The 25,874-nt window shown below is 40.4% G+C and overlaps 1 protein-coding gene across 1 annotated transcript; it reads right to left on the bottom strand.

Annotated features, from left to right (window-relative positions):
- Positions 1-4,313: 4,313 nt before the first annotated feature.
- IL1RL1 (interleukin 1 receptor like 1) lies at positions 4,314-21,284 on the bottom strand. Its single transcript, XM_039223201.1, has 10 exons — positions 21,186-21,284; positions 20,451-20,658; positions 19,244-19,418; positions 18,982-19,144; positions 16,215-16,286; positions 14,663-14,804; positions 14,423-14,568; positions 8,830-8,976; positions 7,636-7,803; positions 4,314-4,699 (listed from the first exon to the last, which is right to left on the bottom strand). Exons 1-10 carry the CDS (start codon positions 21,244-21,246, stop codon positions 4,314-4,316), a joined length of 1,668 nt encoding a protein of 555 aa, XP_039079132.1. The 5' UTR covers positions 21,247-21,284.
- Positions 21,285-25,874: the final 4,590 nt, after the last annotated feature.

Below are 25,874 nucleotides of genomic sequence, written 5' to 3'. Positions count from 1 at the left end.
AACCATAAATACTTCAGGAAGATATATAGGAGAATATCTCCATGACCTTGAGATTAAAAAAAAAAAAAAAACAAGAAACAAAACAAAAACCAAAAAACTTACATAGGACACAGAAAACATAACCATATAATAAAACTTGATCAATTGGATGTTATTAAAATTCGGAAATGGTGGGGGAAAGGGAGAGAGGCAAACCATGAGAGACTCTTGAATGCTGACAAAAACTGAGGACTGATGGATGTGGGGGGGAGGGGGGATGGGCATGGAGGAGGACACTTGTGGGGATGAGCACTGAGTGTTATGTGGAAACTAATTTGACAATAAACTATTTGTAAAAAAAAAAATTGTCTGCTAATCAATGATTTCATTAAAAAATGAAGAGGTAAGGAGGTTAGCCTGGAACAATTCTCACCTTGCATCTATCTGAAAAGGAATTCATATCCAGAATATATAAAAAATCTCCACACATCAACAGTATGAAGAGAAACAACACAATTTAAAAAGGAGCAGAAGATTTTACTTTCATTGAGTGATACATGAGTCTTATTGGTGAATAAGAGCATGAAAAAGGTTCAACATCATTAATCGTCAGGGAACTGCAAATTAAACCATAATGAGATTCATTTAACACCCACTGAAAGAACTAAAGTTAAAAGAAACCTGACAATACCAATCATTGGTAGGAGGTGGAACAGGTGCAATCTCATACATAACTGGAGGAAATGTAAAATGATACAGTTTGCTGATTTGACAGTTTCCTAAAAGGGACCGCTCCTAGGTATTGAGCTAAGAAAAATACAAGCACACGTCCACAAGAATGTTCACAGTCTCCATATTCACAATAGGCACAACATGAAACAACCCATGTGTGCATCGACAGAGAAAGGTTAAACCAACCATGTACAGCCATACAATAGAATCCCACTTAGTGATACAGAGGAACAAACTACTGACACATACAAAACATACATGAATCTTGGAAATGTTATGCTGTGTGGAAGTAAGGAGTCACAATGCTGCGTGTCTAACCTTAGTGATACAAATGTCAAGATCTGACAAAACTAATCCCTGGAGATAGAAATCAGAAAACTGTTTGCCTCTGAGGAAGGAGAGGGATTGACTGGGAAATAGAAGGATGGAACTTCCGGGGGTAATGGACCGTTTTCTATCTTGTTGGAGCTGATAGCTACACAGGTATGTGTAATTGTCAAGACTCATCAAACTTAAGATCTGCATTTTATTGTATGCAAATTTGACTCAAGTAAGAGCAATTCTTTGTATTCTTATAACTCACCAGAATTTATATCCAGATCATAATGTAGACACCCCACTGGTTTGGGCTGAATTCCTTCTAAGCACACTCTTCATGTGGTAGGTGAAGCATCTGTCACTCTTACAGAAGAAGGAACTGAGAGACCGGTGGTACTGCCGGCAGCAGAAGTCAACCTTCTGGAAGTTCTGCGGTCTCTCTGTGAGCATGTGCTTGGAATCAGACTATTGGAGCTGAGAAAGATCTCAGAGCTCTTCTTCTCCATCCTCAGTTGCAGAAACTGACGCTCAGATGACTTGGGAGGTGGTGTGTAAGTTTGGGAAAGGAAGCGCCGCAGAAAAGAGCTCAGAGTTGCCCCTGGGGGCAGCAACCCTGTCTGAGGTCTGTGAACTGTTTCCCTTGTCCCTCCCAAGATGAGTAAGGAGTGTGCCTGATTCACCTAAATTCCCCTCCATATCTCTTCCTCTGCCTGCCCTTCTCAATGAGATACTCAGCTCATGGTCAGGAAATGTAAAGGTTGAATGCGTGCAAAGCACCATATAATACAGACAGTTAAAATACATTTAAAATAAAATGTATCAAAAACAGGGAAGAGATTATTATAAATTCCTTGTTGTGATTTCCTATGTACTTGCTGTAGAAAGAGACCAAATTGGGCTCTATGCTTTCAAGTAGCTAATGCAAAGAGGGACATAAAATCGGTTACAAAATTCCCTGGGTCTATCGGCCAAACAAATGTCTGTAAGTCTAAGTGGGTGGGGAAGCAGGGTTAAAAGCACCTCTATTCCTGATGGGGAGGTTGGAGAAATATCCCTGAGAGGCTCTCACTGAGAGATGACACAGAATACCATCCATGTTAGAAAAAGCACAGTGAAATGTTGTCATTTATTAAATTCTTACTCTGGTCCAAATAATCTTCTCCTACTTTTTGGTTTGCACAAAAATTACAAAGAGTTTGGTATGATCTATTCCCACTTTACCTAAGGTAACTAAATTTTGGAGAAGTCGAGTAACTTACTCCTAGTCACACAGCTGGCGGAGAGCAGACAATAGATTGTTGATTCTAAATGAGATGATGCTGACCGATCAACTATAGGGCATCCTTCTCACAGGCTAACTTTGTTTTTTTACTAAATCAATGAAATCAGATGTCACCACAGAAAAGCACAATAACCCACCAGAGGAGGATCATTGGATTTATCAAATAAAAAATATAAGATTCCCCGCTAAATTTGGATTTCAGATCAACTTCAGATGAAATTTCTTTCTTGGAATTCAACTTTAACTGATGTCTTGTAATTTATCTGGCAACCGTAATCCAAGGAGTATAGATTCAGGTTATAGGGTACATAGAAGGATGGGTAACTGCAGATCCTTTAGACAACCTTTCAGAAATATGATTTCTTTTCAGACAAGGCTCTATAAGGCATTGAGTGACAGTTCAAAATCATACTTGCTGTTGAGGGTCTGGAGTGCAGTTTTCTTTTGTAGTTAAATCTGAAATCATATACTTTTAAAGCAGCTCGGATGAGGGTTAAATCCCCATTCACTTGTAAAGTCTGAGTTCTGACAGGACTCTCAGGCTGAGAGGAAACTGCTTAGTTCTGGATCCACTGAGGGGCTCTGTGCCCCAACCCCCCTGGCCCAGGGCCTGGCCTGTGAACTCCTTCAGGGAGCTGATGGGAGTGGTCTTGACTGTGTACCTTAACTTCACTTTTGTCAAATGGTTCTGTGAAGATGCTCTACTGATTTCTCAGAAATGTTACAACAAACCAATTTCTCAAATTAAAAAATAAAATTGTGAGGCACCTGGGTGGCTCAGTCGGTTAAGCATCCAACTCTTGGTTTGGGCTCAGGTCATAATCTCACAGTTTGTGAGATCGAGCCCTGCATTGGGCTCTGTGCTGACAGCATGGAGCCTGCTTGGGATTCTTTGTTTTACTCTCTGTCTCTATCCCTCTCCCACTCTCTTTCTCTTTCTCTTTCTCCTTCTCTCTCTCTCAAAATAAATAAATAAACATTTTTTTAAGTTAAAAAATTGTAATTGAGAAATATAAAATATCCTGACATGGTCATTGCAGAATTACTTATAATGATGGTTATTTAAATTCAACGCAACTCAAATATACAACAATAACTAATTAGACATGACAGCTGTGGCACTGCCACGAAATAGAACTCCATGAATATTTAAAATGTTAAAATTTAAGTGACATGTCAAGTGCTTTTATTATGACGTTAAGTAGAAAAAAGTATGTAAAAACTGCACACTGTGGGGGCTCAGCTATGTTCATAGTACATTTAATATAAGTAAAAAAAATTTTAAATACAAGCCTACGAAAATGGTGAAAAGTCATTATTTTAGGATGATAGATTTATGGATAATACTCATTCTTTTCTTCTTTGATAGTTTCTGCCCTTCTGTAACTTTTAGAGTGAGAAAAATATTTCTAAAGAGAATAAACAGATATCAAAGCAACTTTAGAACTGCAAATGCTTGATTATAATGGCAATCGGGTAAGGCACCTCAATGGTATCCACAATATTGAGATGATAAAACTTAGCCTCCATTCAAATATAATAAATTCTTCTATGTTGCAAACAAGATTTACTGCTAATGTTCTGCTTGTGGGAATCTGAGTGTTCTTTATGGTTACATGAAAATTTTGCTCTAACACTTTTCGTTTGTTCAAAATATAGAATATTGACAAGGAATAAGGGGCAGTAGAACAAGAAAAAGAGTGAAAGAAGGAAAAAAGCATAGTGAAAAGATCCTAGGTCATATAGAGAAAGACCAGCAAAAGGAGAAAGGGAAGGAAATGTGGGGTGAGGAGAGGGGGATCGAAGATCAAAATTTGGGGGCATTTTGCATCCGCCCAGAATCAGGAAAATGAAAGTAAATTCTGGACGAAACCTGAAGTTTGAACACCCTTGAAATGCCCCTTTCTCATGCCTCTGCTCCAGTGTCTGGTCCGGGGGCATAATCTAGCCAGGAGGAATGCAGATCTAGGAAATCTCGTGCACCAGCCCATCAAAGCAAGCGCTACTTCTCCTGGGTACTCAGGGAAGTCAAAGTGGATGTCTTCCTTGAAAGTTTGCTTGGCACAGGCATGTGGTACCTCACATGCTTCCAGAACTTGGAATTCAGAGACCGTTTGTTGGCCATATAGTCTTCCCTCCACTTGATGGTACCTTGCACTTCCACGATGTGCCTGAGGGAATCCTGGAGCTCCACACATTGCATCCCATCTCGCTTGCTCAGAGCCTCTAGTTCTATAAGAATCACCTTGGAGTCATTCTGGATAAGGGCACTGTGCAAGGCGATCTCCTGCTCATACGCAAACTCCCTGCTGTGCGTGATGTCAGGAGTCAGGATAAAAATGTGCCGCCTACTCTTTCGTATATTGGTTTCCACTGCCGTGGCTGCATCTGGGGATAAAAAACATGGATCAGGTTTCCTGTTGATGCATTTTTAAGTCTAATGGTTTGATCATGTATGTTCTGAACTTAAAAAAACAACAGCCTGAAAACCTGATACCGTTATAGTCTGACATGGGATTCTGACACTGATCCGTTCTTTATTCAGGCAAGTGGGAACGTGCTTGGCTGGACAACTTGTTATGTTCATCTTCTCCCTCTCACTGTCAGAACATCAGTCCCAAGCCCCTCTTCCTTCCCAGGTAGATGGGTCCTAACTGAAACAGAGTCCTCGGAGCTAAATGGGAATGTAGAGATATTTAGCAGGAGACTTAGAATCCAAGTTCATTAGCTACATGTTGCCCTCTTAGAATGTTAGCTTATGTGTTTAATAGGCCTTAGAACTTTAACTCTTAGGAACCCTTGCTTCTCTGAACTGATTAAAGTCTCTAGGGAAGTCCTGGATTCATGTCTTTTCCCAATTCCCCAGCTCCTGGGAAAAGTGATTTAATCCAGACTAGAAAAATCTTAAGACCATATGCCCTTATCATGTCAGAGTTTATATAGCATCAACTCCATGGTGATGGCAGGTAACGTCTGGATAGACTTAGCAAGAACATGTAAAACACTCAGCTCTCACTGCAAGGAGGTAACAGCATGATCAAAGAAACATGACCATGAATGAAACCACTCACGATATTCTTAGAGGGTGGCAGCTGAAAGACTGCCAATTTGTGTAATGTGAACTAGGGAAATAAATGTTAAATAGTGCCAGGTAGAGACCGTATGTCGGTCAGGATCCCAACATAAAACTCGGCACACTCAAAGGACTGACTTAAAGTTTAATCAAAGGTCAATTTATAAAAGATATGGGCAGATCCAAAGGAAATCAACGAGAGATACTTCAGAACCCCCAACACTGGAAGTAATCAGGGAGGCATTACAGCCCTCCAGGTATGAAGGGGAGGAAGCAGTTATGGAACCTTAATGAGTATGAAAACAGCTGTCAGGAGCCCTTGCTGTGGGAGAGAGGATCTCAGCCACCCTGACAACCTCACGAGATGCCTGCCTCTGACCTCCCTGCAGTGCTCTCTATTGGTCAAACCCAGCATGGAGCAGAGGACAGGAGTGTGATAGATTCCATAATGACCAGCCACCCAGGCCCATTGGATGAAATGGGGTGCAGATTGGATTTGAAGGAGCCAACAGAAGGTAACTAGGAGAGGAAGAAATACACTGATGCAGGCAGTCATGAACTTTTTCTAAGGGAAGAGTGAAGTTTTGGTGTTGTTTTGTCGGATCTGATTATACTTCAGTTGAAGGTCAGAAGACATACTTGAAGGGAGGGTAAGTGGGAAGTCTTCCCATGTGAAAAACAGCACAATGTGGGCCACGCAAGGTTGAGCATCAGTGAGCTGGCATTCACATTTGGTTGGAGAGAGATGTAGCTACCAATGAGGTCAACGGATCTGAGAAAGAAGAGATGAATTTGTGGCCAGGTGTAGCATATGGTGTGACATTACGAACAGTGGGAGTCCCTGCAGCTTCCTGCACAGGTGTGTCATATGAAAAGGAACATTCGAGCACCATGACTTGTTCCTCTTTACTGGCATGAGTAGCCGAAGGGAGAGTCGGAGGAGGGAGAAAGAATCTAGAGGAAACTTGGATTACATTTGCCTGAATCGGTCATTTTAGAAGCTTCCCAAACCATAATGGGGTGATTAACATTGCCCAAATAAATATTCTAGGACAAACCAGATTCACCTTCTATGTATTCCTTTGTATTTATAGATGCCGAATCCTTCTTCTAAGTGGAAATGCCAGGTTATATTCACAGTCTACTAAGCATTTGCTTTATTGGAATTATCCTCATGATGCTCCTGCTTCCTGGTCTCTGAGCAATTTGAGAAGGGCCATAAGGAGGGTTCATATGTACTTGACATAAATATTGAGAGACCAGGAGAACAGCTACTGAAATACCAGAATTATGACTACTTGTCAAAAGTACATGCACTTGACTACATATGAAGGGACAGAAGACAGCTCTAGTTGTTGTTGTTGTGAGAATATATGTCTGCAAATGCTTCTCCAATACAAGGAAAATAATAAAGACTCTGAGTCCTTTCAAATATTTTACCCAATGCCTCTGGACGTTAAAACAACATTCTTTGTTTTATGAGTGTTCTTTCAACTCTTCTAGAGAGAATTAAGAAATGTCAGTTATGCTAGTGGTAGATGTGGGAAGTAAGTAGGGGCAGTGCCTTGCTGAATCCACATCACAAAGACATCTTACTGTGCCTTCACATCCCTGCCATTCGTGTGAAGATCTCATGATCGGTTTGGCTATGGGGGCAGGAGGAGCAGAGAATAAGTATCTCCTTCTTCAGGAGAAATATTTAAAAGCTCTGGTTTTAGGGAATGAAATAATTATTGCAATTCCCTCTCCAACACAGGGAGAAGACCACCTATCTCTTAGGTTTCTGATGAAGGTGAATTCCTGTCTTTAATGTATTTTTAAAAAAATTTTTTTTTAATGTTTATTTATTTTTCAGAGAAAGAGAGAGAGAGGACATGTGGAGGAGGAGCAGAGAGAGACAAGAATCCAGAGCAGGCTCCAGGCTCTGAGCTGGCAGCATGGAACCTGATGCAGAGCTTGAACTCATGATCTGTGATATCATGACCTGAGCCAAAGTCAGACACTTAACCGACCGGCCACCCAGGTGCCCCTGACCTTCATGTATTTTTTAAAGTTTATTTTATTTATTTTGAGTGGGGGAGGGGCAGAGAGAGAGGGAGAAAGACTCTCAATCTCTGTCGGCACATAGCCCAAGGCAGGGCTGGATCCCATGAACCATGAGCTCATGACTTGAGCCGAAATCAAGAGTTGGTCACTTAACTGACTGAGCCACACAGGTGCTCCTGTCCTCGATGTATTTTGACAGCTTTACCTTCTCCAGGTAGCAGATCTCTCCCATAAATGCATAAGTTATAGCCACATTTATTTTCAAGAACATCAGGCAGAATCTGGTGAACAAAGTACTCCACAGCACTGACCCTCTCAGGACTATTTGTATAGTTCCGTGGATAGATAACATAAGCATCATAGACCTTTCCATCTGAAAATGAGAACAAGGGAAAAAACTTTATTACTTGGTCCTCCAAATTCTCATTTGACTCTTATTAGACATTCTTTACTCAGTTTTATGGTTGGTGGTGATTGTATCTCATCCCCCAAAATATTCTGGAGTCCAGGGATGGTGACAACAATCTACTGCCCCAGAAAGTCATCAGAAAGTCAATCTTAATCCCAAAGTTCACCTCTTCACTGTCTCACACTGAATGAGAGAGAATAGGCAAGAGCCTGTCCAGTTTAGCTCACATCATATTGTTAAGTTTGATTAATAATTTATTGAGAAATATTTAAAGTCATGGATGAGGAGTTCTTCTGCTGTTTGGGCCAGATCTCAACTTTATATTTTGTTTGCATGTGCCCCATGCTTACCCCAGGACATGAAAATGCTAAAGTAGAATTTTTTTAATCTGCATTTCCCACAAATCAAATAATTAGCCTTAATTGAGTGGACTGTAGGGAAAATGTGAAGTATATCTGCCTCCAAAGGAAAGAATGGTGTTCTTATTTAGCAGGGCACAATTATATTCTTTCATATATCTACTTATGTGAATAGATAAGACTCTTTATGGAGTGGGCTTTCTGGTAAAATACACCCACATTCTAATGGTCCCTCCTAAACTGTTCACATCTGGAAAATGGGAACAATTTTGTTAATATTTTGAATTCCATAAAATTTCACCAATACACATTTTCCAAACTGTTTAAACCACTCTGGGCTTGGAGCAGATTCTATTTCTAAATCAATTTTGTTATTGATTTAGTAGGAACAGCAATCCTGTTGGAGAGGAAATCAGAGGTGATGAGATGAATCCCAGAACCATGAGGAGCAACAACAAAAGGATAGAAAATGGCTGTTAAGTGAACTGGAAAAAAAAAATCTACTCTTAATACATTTACAAGGAAAATCTGGGTTTAGTTGACAGCTATCAAGAGATCAACAAGTAAGTAACCATTGGCCATTAGGGATTTTTTTTTTCTTTTGAGGGAGAATTTGAAACTTGCCACTTACCATTCTTGGTTCTGTAAGGTCTAGCTAGGTCTCTCCAGAGCAGAATAAGGTCAATCCAGAACACTTTTAGCATTATCACCATGATATTGATTAGCATTAACAAGATGCTAAATCCTGTAAGCATGTAGTAGATGCTTTGATCGTCAACTATTCAAAAGATGAAGGAAAGACAAAAGTGATCATTACTGTTACTAGAGCAAAGAAAAATAAACAAATATATGCACGCCGACATCCATTGGGAGTACGAGAGATTCATACAAGAGATGCGTTGCTGGAATTTTCATGGCTGCTTTAAGAATCAGTAAGTGAACATTTATGGAGCGCCTTCTCTGTACAAGGCTAGGCGTTGTAGGGGCTTCTCAGAACATAAAAGGTGTCAAGGTTAATGTAAACATAGCTAAGATAGGAAGTAAAAGTGCGATTTTGGCTGGCAGAGGTTTTTAGGAGTGCTTGCTCCAGGCTTGACTGGGCAACGAAGACTCCCTACAGGAGGGTGGTCCCTGAAGAGCAGGGAGTTTCTTCTCTTAAGTTTTAGAGAACTGTAAAAAAAAGAAATGAAATGTATTTCTGGCTAGAGCAGATGCTGTGAGCCTGGGGGCAGAGATGTGGTGTGTGTTCTGAGGAACTGGAGTGATCCATTTTGAGGAATTAGTGGCAGACACAGTAAGAAGTGTGGGTCAGGGCTAGGTTCTGACCAAACTTGAGATTCCTGTTAATGTATTTGTCTTTATCATGAAGGTCACGGGAGCCCCTGAAGAGTGTTGAATGGGGTGTTAACAACAAAAAGGGTTTATATGCAAGATTCAGCTGAGTCATTCCTAGATGAGTCATTTAGGAAGATTTGTTTCTGTGGGAGAGACTGTGGGACCTTAGAGTAAAATTAGTGGGAAGTTTCTGCAATACTTGAAGTGAGAGATAAGGAGGTTCAGACTCCTATAATGATGAAAAAGGGATGGATACACCTGACATTGGGGCATGAAAGAGAATGAACCAACAGGTCTTGGGGTCTTACTCTATCTGGGGCTGGGGGCATTAGAAAGCAGGGAAGAAACAAGAACCACGTAAGCCACTAAAACATCATTGATGGAGAAGTCAAACTACTGAGGTTCTAGGTTCCAAACACACCCCTTTCTTTTCTCCTGGTGGACATCATTTAGCCACCCCTGGACCGGGTCCTATACTCACTTCTGCACAAGGTGCATATGCAAGATGGTTCCCATTTTCAAGCATTAGTAACAGACACATACACACTGAACACAAGAATTGCACTCATTAATAGTATTCTTGGATATTTTAAGTTTACTTCTCTCTTTAGAGAGGAGATTAAATATCGTCTTACAAATAGTGCCCCTGAAAGATGAACGTGAGAAGGACCTCCCATGAGATTTAATTATTATAGGGTTCTCCTGCATTTTCAGCTGACGTCTCAAAGCACGGATTCCCAGTCTTGCCATGGACAATCACTTATCCATAGTCACAAATTCTTCCCTTGGCTCATCAGCCTCCTAAGAATCCAGCACCATGAAATGAAGAATGGCCAAAGTGAAGTGGTTCAAAACCAGGGAGCAGGAGGTGTTGCTGAAAATTGGCAGAGAGTTTACTGACTGCACCGTCATCAGTGTAAATGATAAACACTCCCTGAGTAAAGCATTTCAACAGGATTGTCCACACCCTGAACCAGTTCACTCTCTCTAAAAGCCCTACCTAGTGGGAGTGTGGAAGTTTCGGTGAAGTAAGTGTGCACGTGACTGGCTGCTTTCAACAGGAGGAAAGAAGTTAACCAAGACAGCAAAGGAAGTTGAAGTCCAATATCTTCCTGCTAATGACTTTATACATGTATAAATACCTCTGTATGTAGTGATTAAACACTAAATACTTTCTGAAAGTGTTTATAAACAGGAAAACACTATCTCAATTGGAATCCTGCCTCTAACTATAATATTTGGTAAGTTATTCAACTTCCATTTGCCTTCTGTTTCCTTCTCTGAAAAATTGGATGGTAGTAACAGTCACTTCTTCATGGAATACTGGTCAAATAAATGAGAAATTAAATGAAACATAATTAGACAGGTCCAAAGGAAACAGTGAATAAATGTGTACTACTATTATTATGAGTATCGAATATTTATTTAATCACATCGAGTAATATGGGAACATAAGCTTTTAAAGTTTGGGGTTTTTTTAAAACTCAAGACAGTGTTGTAATTTATTTTGTGATTAGAAAGAGAGAAATTCATTGTGATAAGTTGCTGTAGCAACAGCTTTTGTTTAATTTACACAGTTGTCAAAACATAATGTATCCATGTTTTTTTTGTGTGTGTTTTAAGATTTTATTTTTAAGTGATCTCTATACCCAACACGGGGCTCTAACTCACGACCCCAGAATCAAGAATCATAGGCTCCACCAACTAAGCCAGCCAGGAGCCCCCAGAGTGTAACCATGTGAATTTGAAGAAAAGCAGGGGAAAGGTAGAAAAAAACAAATAAACTAGAAGGAAAAAAGTCACCAAGTACATGTAACATGAAAACAATTCCAATACACAGGTAATGAGAGAATATTCATGAAGAGACAGTATAAGCACACGTAGGGATAATGATGCAATGGCAGTGCCAGGGTGGAGACTGCGACTTCCCCTTTCCTTGGGGAAGCAATGTGCCCAATACCATCACAACATTGCCCTAATGTGATCTTGACATTGTCCATATGTCCCCGGGGGACTCAATTACAACTGAGAAAGCTGAAGCCCTATGGAAATCAATAGCACTCAAAATCAGCTACATTAGTCATGATTCTGTTTGTTTATTTTAAAAACTTACAAATTGAAGTTTGTTGAAGTCTACATTAAAACAAAAATCCAAAGCACCACCTCAGGCAGAGACTTACCACAAACACATCAAATTGGTGGTCTTTTTCATCACGCTCAATTTTTTTCCCATCAGGTCGTACTTCTGTGTTTATCCAAATTAATCTGGGCTATATCCCACTTAGGGGTGTAAACTGAGGGTTCAACTCTCCCTTCGCTATTTGACAAACTCATTAAATAACTTCCATTTAGTTGTACATGGAATTACAAGTGTAAAAATATATTTTTCTCCCCACCCATTTACACCAGATTAAATGCATCATCTAAGAAACAGGGTGTCTTTGCCTGGAAATGTAAACAAGTGAGGAAATAGACAGGTGCTCAGGAAGGAAATGTGTGTAAAACTATTTTTGCTGACATCATTGCCTGCCAGAACACATCTACAGGGTGGAAGGAAGAAACAGTCTGCCCCAGAGAGGAGGAGTGCGTCATCACTGACATAGATTAGTAATGTCTGGGTAAGGTGATGGCGGCAAAAAGCGCAATGACTCTTAGATGGTCTTCTTCCTGTTTTGGATTCTTTACAGACAATGTGTCCTCCTGTCCCCTATACCCAAGACAGTTCATTCGATCATTCTCTACATCTGGCCCCCATTGCCACTGATTATTTGTGAAAGGGAATGTTACGTTTTAAAAGATTGTATGTAGTGTCTGATCATGATCTATTGAAGAGTAGTCAGTTTCATAGTTTTGTTATAATTATATTTTATTGCATCAAATTATAATGAAGTCATTAGAGGCACGCTAGATTCAGATGAAACTACAGGGAAGTTATAAATAATTTGGCCTTTCCAGGTGACTGGGAAGGTTATTCAACCTAACAACCGTAAATGTAAACTTCTGTTTTGTTTATAATTAAACCTTATATCTAGAGCAGTAGAAATGTACCAAAAGAGTTTTCCTTGATAACTTTGGTGTGCATTCATTTATTCATTCAACACACGGTAGATACCCAGCACTGCCCTACAGATGGAGGACACGAAGATGGACGAGATGCCTTTCCTGACCTCACGGAGCCTACAGTTGTGTTCAGCAGACTCTCAAACAGATTGTTGTAAGTGCACTGAGTGTGGAGATAGAAATGGGGTCCTACAGAAATACCTGGAAGGAATATATACTCCAAACTGGTGGTCAAGAAAGGCTCCTTGTAAAAGGTGGTACCTGAATTGCATGTTGAATAACAGAATAAAGAAATGAGTTTCATCTGTATTTAGACTGGTAGTTACCAGAGGTGGGGGAGAGGGGGGAATTTTGGGGTGTCTGGGTGGCTTAGTTGGTTAGGTATCCGAGTCTTGATTTCAGCTCGGGTCAGGTCATGACCTCATAATTCATGAGACTGAGCCCCACGTTGGGCTCCTTGCTGACAGCCTGGAGTCTCCTTGGGATTCCCTCTCTCTATCTGCTCCTGCCCTGCTCATGCGCCTGTGCACACACTCTCTCTCGAAAATAAACTTTAAAAAATTAAAAAGATACATAAATTTTCAAAAAGACAGAAAAAGAAACACATGTGGCTAAGCAATGTATGTGGTGACATAAATGATAGTTTATCTGTATAACTGAATACTGTGAAGCCATTAACATTTGTGTTGTAGAAGAACATTTACTCTCCTGGGAAGACTTCTATTATACATTAAGTAATTATAAAACAAGCTACAAAACCTTCTATGTAACTTGTATAAAAACATCTTTATAATCAAAATACATCTGAATAGAATTTATACGGCAATACAAAGGCCCAAGAATCTCCAAGGCAATCTTGATGAAAACAGAAGTGGAAGACTCACTCTACCCAAAATCAGGGTTGATGTTAAAGCTACTCTAAAGGGATAGAGTAAAGTGTTAGCACGCAAATCATTTCTCTTAAAGGGACAGAACGAAGCGGTCACACACTCTTTCTGGAACGGACCAAAGGGTAAACACTCTAGGTTTTGTAAGTGTAAATAAATAAATAAGCAAATTTACTATTTTATAAAATTTAATAATGATAGCACGTGGTGTCTTTATTACAAAGTTAGTGTCTACGATTTTCTTACTGGAGTGGGCAGTAACTAAGTACTTGACCTTTTTATCCACTTTGGCAGCCTCACTAACAATTTCTTTGTGACAAAAAAAAAAAATGATAAAAGAGAACATGTTTTTAACGTGTCATAAAAGTCATGAACCAAAGACCATGTTCACAGTTTACTGTTAGTGTGTTGTATTTTGTATACAGAGACAGAGAGAGCTAATGAAATCATCGGAAGGACGGCCAAGGAAGCAGTTGGGTGTTAAGGAGGAACCAACAGGAGAAAGTAAGGAGGGGGAGAAGAAGGGAGAGGAGAGAAGGGGAGGGGTGGGAGGGGGAGAGAAGAGAGAGGAGTAGGAAGAAGAGGAGAAGGAGGAGGGAGAAAAGGAAGAGGGAGGAGGTAAAAGGAGAGGAAGGGAGGTTGGAGGAAAAAAAGAAAGTAAGGAGAGGAGGAGGAAGGAGAGGAGAAGGGGAGGAGAAATACGAGGAAGAGGGAGGGGAGAGGAGGAGGGGGGCAGAGAACAGAAGAGAGGCCACTAGGCACCAGACTACAAATGGTCCATGTTCTTAAGAGGAGAAACACGTTTTATGAGATGGGCCGCTTGTTTGTCTCGAGAGACTCCCCCTGGAACCACACCCCAACACATTGTCCTCTAAGAAAACGATTTCAGCTTACAGCTGAGGCAGCTAACTCGGTGACTAAAGTCTCAGAAACGCTTCTTACTTGGACATCTCCTCTTTAGTCTCACGGTGTGCCGTATCCAGCCGTGCAAATTCATAGCCAGGCAGGTATACTCTGAAGATAAATCCTCTTCTCTCACAGGCTCTATTCTTAAAACGGTGCTCAGACAAGTCAACTCATTGCTAGAACTAAGGAGGCAGTCTGTTACTTTTAATGCTTACTTTGCAGTTGCAAATTGTGTGGGAGGAGGGCGGGGGTGTTTTAACTTCGAAATAAAAATACCTTTGATTTTGCTCCTGGTCCGCGTGAATTCTTGGTTCTCCAAAGTCCTGAACTTTGCTTCCATTCACCCTCCACAGGATGCCGGCCATGATCTGAGAGCCTTTTCCAAAGCACGCAGAGCAGGGTATGTTTGCTGATTTTCCTAGATGAGAAGTGAAGAAACTCACCAATGAACTTCAGCACTGCCAATAGTATTGCATTTAATGTGAAAAAAAAAAAATCGCTGAACGCCTGGTGCGTGCCAGGAATTGATTCCATTCCCCTTCCTCATTTTAGCACTTCCATGTCCTTGCCTCCACCCACTTCGCTCACAGTTTGGAGGAAGCTCCTCTCACCTTCCGTGGAAAGCAATGAGGTGAATAACTCTGGTCTCACCAATCCCACATTATAAGATGGGGCTTCGTTTTACTATAGATTGGAGTTTCTTTTTAACTTCTTTCTTCCACACCTTCCTCCTTTTACCAAATTCTCTGTATCTATCTGTAAGCCATCTTGTTGGTAAAACTGTTTTGCTTGACCCAGCTACAATCCCAGTATCTAATCATTCAAGAGTGCTCCCCATTTCTACTCCTTGTACTTGAGACTTCCTCTGCCCAGAACTGAAAGCCTGAGGGCTGCCCTCGTGCTGGGGATGCATTCGGGCATCCCTTACTGAGCCCTTGGTTCCGGGGTCAAGAATTGTGCATCTGAAGATGGATGAGGGATGCAGAGTGTCTCAGAAGGTGATAACGGTATACACAAATGACTAATACACAAGGTATTCTAGTGTCCTATAGAAAGGTTGACAGATGACATGGGAATACAGAAGAAGTCATTCCAGACTTCTCTGGACTGCCACACTGCACACAGAAATGGTGTCTTGGGACCTCATTACATGGAGACTCCTGTGGTGCCCATGGCAGGGAAGGAGGGTGGCACGGGGAATGGTATTTGAGCTCAGTGTTGAGAGGTGAGAAGGAGAAACAACATGGACAAATGGGGGAATGAATGTGGAAATGCTGCCAATCGGTGTAACAACTGTGAGATGGTCGGTGTGGTGAGGACCCTGGGGCAGGTGGGGTTAATAGCTTCTGATGGGCCAGATTGTGGGTAAGAACCAGTTCATGAAGGGACTTGGTTTATGGACCACGAACTTGGGTTGTATCTCATTTCCGGTGGGGAGCCCGAGAAGGGGAGATGGACAGAGTCAAAAAGCTGGAGTTCTCAATCTTCTATCACTGATTATCTACAACCTTGGGCATATCGTTGATCCTCCCTGAGTCTAAGTATCCACAAGCATAAACTGGGAACAATATCTGCCTCCTGGAGCGAAGTAAGAATGAAATAAGATAGTCTGTGTGAAGTACCATGAGATACAAGTGCAATACAAATGTAACTGCTGGTTATCCCTAATATTAGCAGGTGCCCGGTGGCTGTTTCTATACGTGACATTTCATTTAATCCACAAGACCCATTGTGTTAACTGCGTGACCCACACTTGGCCAATCCAGACCAAGAGTCACATGAGAGGATTCTCCAGGTAACATTTACAGCATTCTTCAAGTTTTCTTACCAATTTCCACTTCTTTTGTTTCATTTTGTGGAGGGGCTACAATCACTGGAAACAACGAAAAGCCTTCCTCAGCTTAAATCAAAGACAAAGAGAAAATAAATATTAGGATAGCATTAGATGGTCATCAATATAAAGATTGTGTTTTCCTATTACTATCTTATATCATAGCAATGTTTTTCACATTTTTCTGACAATGACCCATGGCAACAAATACAAACACACAAATGAAAAGAAAACATTCAAGTAATACTTTCTCTTACTACTTATGATATTCTTTCATATTTCCTATTCTCTTTTATATCATTAAAACAAATATTAATTAATCTAACACATTAAATTAATTACATGACTTGGCAATTGCTAGAAAACTATAATTCTACAGAATAACACTGCAGGAAAGAAGCTTTCAAAAGCTGCATGAAACACTAGCACACATAAGGTACTGAATAAATGCTTGTTGAATGAAAAAAAAAAAAGCCCTATGAAAATGATAAACACATAAGTCCACACTTCTGCTCAGAGATTTCCACGACTGTGGTCCTTCCTTTAAGGACATTCTAACTTCTGTGGCACTGATGCCTTCAGTAGGTGAAGGAGCACTACTACATTCCTATACCCCTCGATTCTCATTTATTTCAGGATAGTGTGATTAAGGACCCTCATGGTTTCGGTGTTTCATAGTGAGAGACACTGATAGAAATGTGGTCTAGTGGTGCTTATTTTATAAGGAGAGCATCACAAACCTCCCAACCAAAACTTGTCTTCACAATCGCTTCCTAGTGAGAAATCTTCCACACTGACTGGTGCCACTTCATCCTGTGTCCACAGATCAAGCGATGCTAAGGAGACTGTGACTCCTTATAGATTTGACATGCTTGATGGTGAGGGATTTCTCTGAATAGACTTTTATACACTTTAACATTTGAAAACCAGTTTTTTAAGGATCCAATTAGCAACTTGAGGCCATTGATAACGTTGAATGAGTTGCAAACCAGGATTGTGTGAAAGGTGAAGTGGGATGGCATCAGTTATGTCAAGGGGTTTTGAAATGGAGCCAGGAGGCCATTACGGAGATGCATCTCCTGTCCTCACTGGTGGAATCATGGACTTTTAAACTGACCAAACCACAAATATTACAAGAGGAAGCCCAAACATCTGCCACTTGGTTCAATAAAAGACTGCTTGTGTGAGAGCCTTAGTAACCAGTGATATTCAGTGAAGATTAGCCTTCTGCCACCAATATCCATCAAAAATCTATGTAAACACTGTATACAGGCATTCCCTCTCAGCTTTAAAAGCCCTGACTTTATGGGGCCGCGGGGTGGCTCAGTCAGGTAAGCGTTGGACTTTGGCTCAGGTTATGATCTCCCCGCTTGTGAGTGAGTTCGAGACCTGCGTTGGGGTCTGTGCTGACAACTCAGAGTCTGGAGCCTGCTTCGGATTCTGTCTCTGTCTCTGTCTGCCCCTTCCCAGCTCACACTCTGTCTCTATCTCTCTCAAAAATAAATAAAGGTTAAAAATTTTTTAAAAAGCCCTGATTTTGTTCCCTAGTGGGACACCAGGCTGGTTGCTACCCAGATCTGAGTACCCCAAATTGCAATTCTTTAATCTCAAATAAACACTCTTGCTTAGCTACTGCCTTCTGACAATTTTCAGTTGACAATTAAAAACTACCTAGCAGTATCTCTACAGTTCTTTATAGAACTTCTAAACTTCTAGTCTAGTTAGTTATATTAGAGATTAAACAGAGTTAATCTTGCTCTCCAAATACTTGTATTGCCATCCCCCCACAAAAACAGTTCATTAAGTTGGCATTCAGATCATGCTATTTTTGAAAAGTTGAGTCGTAGAGGAGAGAACAGGTTTGGCTTTAGATTGGTAATGTAATCTCCCCCTAAAATTTCTTAAATCTTGACAGTGCACTTAGAAAAGCTCTTTGTGCTATTGCAGAGAATGTGCAGGATAAGATGGAGCTGGAGGATATCTCAGGGAGGACCGTGAAGCACAGTAGCACCCCCTTATTCCCGGTTTCTCTTCTCACGGTTTCAGTTATCCACAGTCCACCTTTGTCCATAAAGCTTAAAATGAAAAGTCCATGAATAAACAACTCATACCTTTTAAATTGCTCACCATGCTGAGTATGAGAAAATCTCACACTGCCCCACTCCATCCCACCCAGGAAGTGAATTGTCCCTTTGTCCAGCAGATCCATACTGTATCCGCCAAATGCCCATTGGTCACTTAATAGCTATCTTGGTTATGAGGTTGACGGTCATGACACTGCTTGCATTCAAGTTATGCCTTATATTACTTAATACCCCCGAAGCACAAGAGTGGCAATGCTGGCAATTCGGAAAAGTCCAAGAGAAACCATTAAGTACTTCCTTTAAGTGAAAAGGTAAAAGTTCTCGACTTAATAAGGAAAGACAAAAAAAATTGTATGCTGAGTTTGCTCAGATCTATGGTAACTTTTATTACTGTCTTTTGTTGTAACTGTTCTATTTTATTACTAGATATTGTTGTGGATCTCTTGTAGTGTCTGATTTATTAATTAAATATAATCACAGGTATGTATGTATGTGTAGGAAAAAACAGTATATATAAGGTTCTTTGGTACGATCCCTAGTTTTAGGCACCCATTGGGGGCTTCAGAATTATCCTCTGCAGATAAGGGGATCTTCAGTACAGTGAAATCAACAAGAAGGGCACAATTTCTCCACATATTTTTACATTCAATTTTGTTAAATTGAAAAATTCCGTAGCTTACCCTTCACTGTGAGTGATCTGGTTGCCGTGACACTATAATTGACTCCATTTTCATTGTGTATAAATTTGCAGGTATAATCACCTGTGTCCTTGCTCGTTGCACTGTCAATCAGCAAAAATGTCTTGTGTGGGTGATACCTTGGTCCTTGAAGAGCTTTACAATCCTGAAATTAAAAAAAAAAAAATTCCCTTCCATTTTCAGTAACTCTTCACTTGCATCTACTTTGTGTAATTTTATCTGTTTCCCCAAAGTTTTCTTTTACCTTAAACCACTCAATAGGTGCCGTCCAGTTATACAAGTCAATCGTAGGACAATATATCTTGGAATTTTTTTCTGATCCAGATGTTGTTGAATACATCAGATGATCTGGAATATTGCAATCTGGCTGTTTTTTATATATGGTGACATTCACATAGCCAGTCTTATTGAAGGTAGGGCTATCAAAAAAAGCCAACCGATTTTCAAAAAGTTACTCAGCATTATGAAATAACTGCATCCCATTCTAGCTTTTACTAAATGTTACTTTTGCTCTTCAAACAATTGATATAAGATGGCTCTTTTCTTATTTAAAAATATGTATTGAATCTCTTTGTGTTGCATTTGAGAGCAAACATAGCCCCTGTGGTAGCCCTGAAAATGACCCCCTCATCATTTCTTTATACATTCTACGGGCTGCCATGCCAAAAATTGGCATATTATAAGGACAATTAGTATTTATTGAGAGTTTACTATGTAGCATTCTATGTAGCATTATATGTAGCATATAATGGTGGTAACATTATACCATATTCTCATATGGATGCTTTGAAGTGCGTTATATTATCATGTGTATTTTACAGATCAGGAAACAGGGACAGAGAAGTAACTTGGTGTCACACAGCTAACTAGTGTCAGAGCATATATTTGAAACTGAAACTGGTCTACCTTGGAACCTAGGTGCCGAACTATACACATCCTGCATTCTGATGTAGTTCATCTGACATATTGTATGTACCAAATAAAGGTACAGGATCAAAACACTTAACAGTATCTGTGTAGGTAAGTAATTTGCAGGCACGCAATCTTACATGACCCTCCTCAGCTTATCTTTCAAGTTTAAGGCACTGGTAACTGCCTTATTGCACCCACTATAGGCCTCCTTGATGCCCAACACCTAGATTACTAGGTCTTTCTGCTGGTTTGTTCCAGCCAAAGTGAATGATTGCTCTCCATTCTTTTGGTCACTAGGAAAGCTAGATCTTTTCCTATTTGGGCTACAAATTCATTCTTGCAATTCTGCCTCTAAATAGTTCATAATCACCCAAACCCCAACGCAATGGTATCCCTAGAAGTACCCTTCTATTCAAATCACTTTGTAAATTCAACTGTTCCAGAAAGGTCTAGGAAGGGAAAGAAAATGAGGACAGCTCAGACTATCAACTATCAAAGACAAGGGAGCAAGCTGAAAGATTATGGGTGCCTACAGGTACCTTCTGATAACGCAAGTGTAAATTCCAGAATGGTGGACTTTGGCCGGGAGAAACTTAAGACGCTCCCCTGAGGCAAGTACATGATTTCTTGTCTGGGTAGTGATGCATTTGTTGGTTGAGGAATACCAATCCACAGGGTATCGAGATCTTTCTTGCCTAGGACATCTCACAATTAAAGCCTCATTTTCTAGGCCCCAGGATGATTTGCCTGCCAAAACCAAAACAAAACAAAAACCATAAATGTGATCCTGACGTAATCATATAAAAATATTCTAACTCCTCTACTCTATCCTTGCAGGATTAAATTTAGAAGTGGGTCATTCTTTGTGACTCTTTAACTGACAAAGAATAAGTAAGTGATTAAGATCTTTTATGAAATGTCTTAATGGGCACCACAGACAGATGAATGACCTTGGAGCTAAGCCTCTCACGCTGCCTTCAGTGGAGAGCAGCCACATCTACCTCTAACAAAGCCAGCTGCAGGTCAGCAAATGCTTGCAGCACCTGCCACATGCAGGCAGCATGTCACATTTGGATGTATTTAAATACTTAAAACTAAAATTATGCTATATTCTCTTAGATTTGTACTAAAGAATGACTGAAGAGCATTAATGAATTTTCCATGTTCCAATTCAACTGCAGCAACCAGAAGCAAGCGGGTTTGGAAAAAGGCAAATGTTTTGGGGATCATTTCATCACAAATTTTAACACCTTTCACTGAAAAGCAATACTTACTAAACTTAGCTGCCATGGAATGTACCAGAATTGTGGCGAGTGCCAAGCCCCAAAGTCTCATTGTCAGGTTTTCAATCCAGAGCTAGTTGGTAACTAGCTATTGAGGTTGTTCAAGGCGAGCCTGTGACATGCGATGGTAAAGGTCTCTTCTAAGAAGTAGATGGTGGCCCCTGAGATTTTTAGTTGGAAAGCGTTTTCACTGCCTCAACTGAAACATAAATTGTACAAGATCACAAGCAAAGTACTTATTGCCAAGATTTTTACTATTTCAGTACCCCCCACAAGAGTTCAATGGTCACAGCTATTTATTAGATGTATCATGGCAGCATTTCAGACACAAAACACTGCACTTATTCCCACTGAACCTTTGGGTCACGTAGGTGTTACTGTCATCATAATATATCATGGTATCATGAGAATGTACTGGCAGAAGCTAAATTAGAAGGAAAGAAAACTAGTTTCCATTTGTGAAACAAATTAGAGCTATAAAACTCAACAGACCCTAGAAAACACAGTGTTGTAAATGGTAACACAAAACCACAGATTTCCACCCAGGCTGGGGTCTGCTGGCACACAGGCACAAGCCACCTGCAGGCACATATTCGAAGAGTCATCACAAAGCAGCTAAACTTAGAGGGAAGTGACAAGTAACGCATTAATCAAGTAATCGCCCTGGGCACTACACCAGACCCTCAAAAATGCACCCCTGCCTCAGTTTGTCCCCAAGATTCACTAAAGGTATGTTAACAATAGTCAAAGATCTGTAAAAAATAATTATGTACTTTTCTTTCTTCCTTCCAGCAAGAGAATCATTCAACTAGGTGGTTTGTTCTTAAAAAGTCAGGGGAGGGAATGGAACTAATATAGAGATGGACAAACAGAGCAACAGACACAAGAACCCTTAATATAATAGTTCAAGAAAGCACATTTCCTGTCAACATCAACCGTTGATACTTTTCTTGTTATGTGTATGGAAAAGTTGTTATTATAAACTTTAGATAAGTAGTTGAGACTTACCCAAGCTGAAGGGCAGAAGGGAATGGACTCCACGTCAATGACTGAGCTAAGAAAGGCTCCCAGCTCTTCTGGCTCCTTCCTTGAGGACTCTCAGGTGCATGAACTCTCTCTTTTATTTTGAAAGGGAGGTACCCAAAGACATCCTACCATTCCTCACTCCACCCACACTGAAATGTAATTTTTGCCAAAATCCATGACTTGTTCAAAAACACTGGTGCATCATGTATCAAGAATGCTTGACCTTGGTAAATAAATATTTAAACATAATGACAACACTGAGTAAGCCCTTTAGAGGAAGTAATCATATAATCTCCCCTCAGTTTAGCATCAGTTTCTCAAGCTAAATAATGCTTGTTTTTTTTATTGCCCTAATAATATTTTTTTCAACTAATTTATTTATTTTGAGAGAGAGAGAGCACATGCACTTGAGCAGGGGAGGGGCAGAGAAAGAGAGAGAATCCCAAACAGGCACTGTGCTGTCAGCGCAAAGCCAAACTGGGGCTCCATCTCACAAAGCTTGGGATCATGACATGAGCAGAAATGAAGAGTCAGAGGCTTAACAGCCTGAGTCACCCAGGTTCCCCTGTTGCACTGAGACTACTAAGTTGGTTCTAAATGACCTTGAAATTGTGAGGCCATGAGTCTGCCTTTCCCTATATCTCTTGACACTTCATTTGCAGACACTAGCTATGCATGCCTATCCAGTTTGGACAGCTTTGGTGCAGAATTCCAAAAGGAAATGAGAGGACAAGCAACGAGAAGTAAGCCAGGTGTTACGGAGATTTGTAAATGTTCTACTTACAGTCCAGAATGTGATGTGGACTCGTCCAAAAACAGTTTCCAGCTCCTTGGCTCCCCACATATAAATCCCTGTAAGAATCTACGCTTGGAGGGAAAAAGGAAGTTTTTCTAAGGAGTTCAGGGACATAGAGAGAAATTATGAGTAAGAAGGCTCTTCAAGGGGCCTGATAAGGAAGACCACAACCTTCAACTCTTCAGCTCCATGTAAAACAAATGTTAATTGCAAAATTAGATTTTAGCTAGCTGGATTAGATTTTAGCTATTTTCCACATAGCTGGAATGCTGTATTATGAGTAAATTCAACTCACTTTAAAAAAATTTTTTTAATGTTTTATTTATTTCTGAGAGAGAGAGAGAGAGGCAGTGTGAGCAGGGGAGAGTCAGAGAGAGAGGGAGACACAGAATCCGAAACAGGCTCCAGGCTCTGAGCTAGCTGTCAGAACAGAGCCTGACGTGGAGCTCAAACCCACAAACCGTGAGATCATGACCTGAGCCGAAGTTGGATACTCAACCGACTGAGCCACCCAGGTGCCCCTCAACTCACTTTTAAAACCTACCACATCCCAGAAGGATTCAGGGACTAACTGCAGACCAGCTTAATAACATAATGATAATAGTTAAGCTCTATCTAGAATTCGCTCTATGCCAAGATACAGTTCTTAGTGACTTAACATGTGTTAACTCCTTCACTGTCACAACACCCAAGGAGGCAGGTGCTATTATTATTAGTCCCCTGTTACAGATAAGGACACTGGGGCACAGAAAAGTTAAGCAACTTGGCCAAGTCACATATTGCTAAGACATAGAACCCAAGCAGGTTGGCTCCAAAGGCTCGACGCCTAATCACCAGGTCACACCACCACCAAGGTGAGCAAGGTGAGAGGAGGTGCTGCTAATAGAAAGTTCTAATGGGTTTTCTTTCCCCACATTGTGGCTGGCAAAGCTCTCGAGCAGGTATCCCTACCTGCTTGGGGGTTAAGTCATAGTTTGGACATCAGTCTTGTGCTCTGAGAGGAAGAAATGCCAAGTCCTGTCACAGCTAGGAGATTTGCCATGAGATGTTTGGTGTAAATTCGGGGAATTGCGTCTGCTTATCTCTATTCTCCTGTTAGTTGTCCAAACGTTTATTATCAAGATCATATGCATTTCACACTGACACCACAGAATCAGGAGTAAGTGAGCTTGGAAGAGTGCCCAGGGCATGGTTAAACTCTAGGCAGCATTTTGTTAAATAAAATAACATGAACTGGAAAGTTCTAATATGTGAATATGAGCTTCTTTTTGCCTACTAATATACCTTTCAAAACATTGTATTAAGGTTAGGCATTTCTTCATAAGAATAGACCACGTTAGCATTGGTTTCCTAGTTTCAAATAAGATTTCTTAGTTCAGGGGTGCCTGGGTGGCTCAGTCAGTTGAGTGTCCAACTTCAGCTCAGGTCATGACTCACACTTGGTGAGATGGGGCTTTGCGCTGACAGCTCAGAGCCTAGAGACTGCTTCAGATTCTGTGTCTCCCTCTCTCTCTCTCTCTCTCTGTCCCTCCCCTGCTTGTGCTCTCTCTCTCTCTCTCTCTCTCTCAAAAATAAATAAATAAATGTTAAAAATTTTTTTAAAAAGATTTCTTGGTTCAAAATAAGGTTTTGAGGTGCCTGGTGTCTCAGTCATTTAAGCATCCAACTCTTGGTCTAGTTCAGGTCATGATCTTGCAGTTTGTGAGTTTGAGCCCCACATCGGGGTTGTGCTGGCAGCATGGAGTCTGCTTGGGATTCTCTCTCTCTGCCCCTCCCTCTATCTCTTTCTCAAAATAAATAAATAAACCTAAAAACAAGGTTTCAAGTAGAATTTTAACACAATCATGAAAACTTGCAGAAGCACTTAGTAAAATCTAATGACTATTGTAAGATAATCAAGTAATCCATTTAACAATAGTCCTGGGGCATCTGGGTGGCTCAGTCCATTACGTGTCCAATTTCAGTTCAGGTCATGATCTCACGGTTGGTGGGTTTCAGCCCCACATCGGGCTCTGTGCTGACAGCTCAGAGCCTGGAGCCTGCTTTGGATTCTGTGTCTCCTTCTCTTTCTGGCCTTCCTCTGCTCACACTCTGTCTCTGTCTCTCTCTCTCTAAAAATACATACACACATACATTCATACATACATAATTAATTAAAAAAAGAACATAAAGTCCTTTCATCTAAAGTACTTCATCTAAAGTACATGCTTCTTATCAACGACACCATTCAAATTTTACAGATTAAAATAAAACCCATGGATCAGACTGGTTAAATCGTTAGACCAAACTCATCCACTTGCAGCTAGGGTTGAAACCAAACTTGTTGAACCTCAAAGCCAAGGCTTTTTTTTTTTTTTTTTTCTTGAATGTCAGCTAAAAAAGAGAAAGAAGAGGGCAGTAAAGCTTTCTTTCTTATAATTGTGAGTGGATTATTAAGCAAAATAACCTAGTCTGATTTCCCTAAACTTCTTCTTTATAAATCACTAAACCACTTTGGCTTCTGACCACCAAGACATCATCCAACACAAAAGTATAGTAGTTCCTAGTAACTTAGTAAGACAAAATGTGAAAGGCAAAGGCTTCCAACTAATAAATAAACAGGGATTTGGGGCACCCGTAAGTTTTTGTCAAGTTAAAGAGAAATCTTTCAATGTCTGCTTGTTTCTGTAGCGAATACCCTCTTCTTCAGATTTCTCAGAACTATTCTCCATTTTTAAAATTGATCTAACCTTATTTGGTCATAACTGTTTTCTGATTTTTTTAGTTTAGCCATAATTTTCTTCTAATTTGGGGTTATAATTTTGAAAGCTGGCATGTCCAGATTTCTAATCTAACTCTCTGATGTTTCTGCTACAAAA

This window comes from Hyaena hyaena, unplaced genomic scaffold, assembly GCF_003009895.1.
Source record: "Hyaena hyaena isolate Hyena2069 unplaced genomic scaffold, ASM300989v1 scaffold_1287, whole genome shotgun sequence".
Taxonomy (NCBI): domain Eukaryota; kingdom Metazoa; phylum Chordata; class Mammalia; order Carnivora; family Hyaenidae; genus Hyaena; species Hyaena hyaena.
This window is presented reverse-complemented; position numbering and strand designations above follow the sequence as displayed.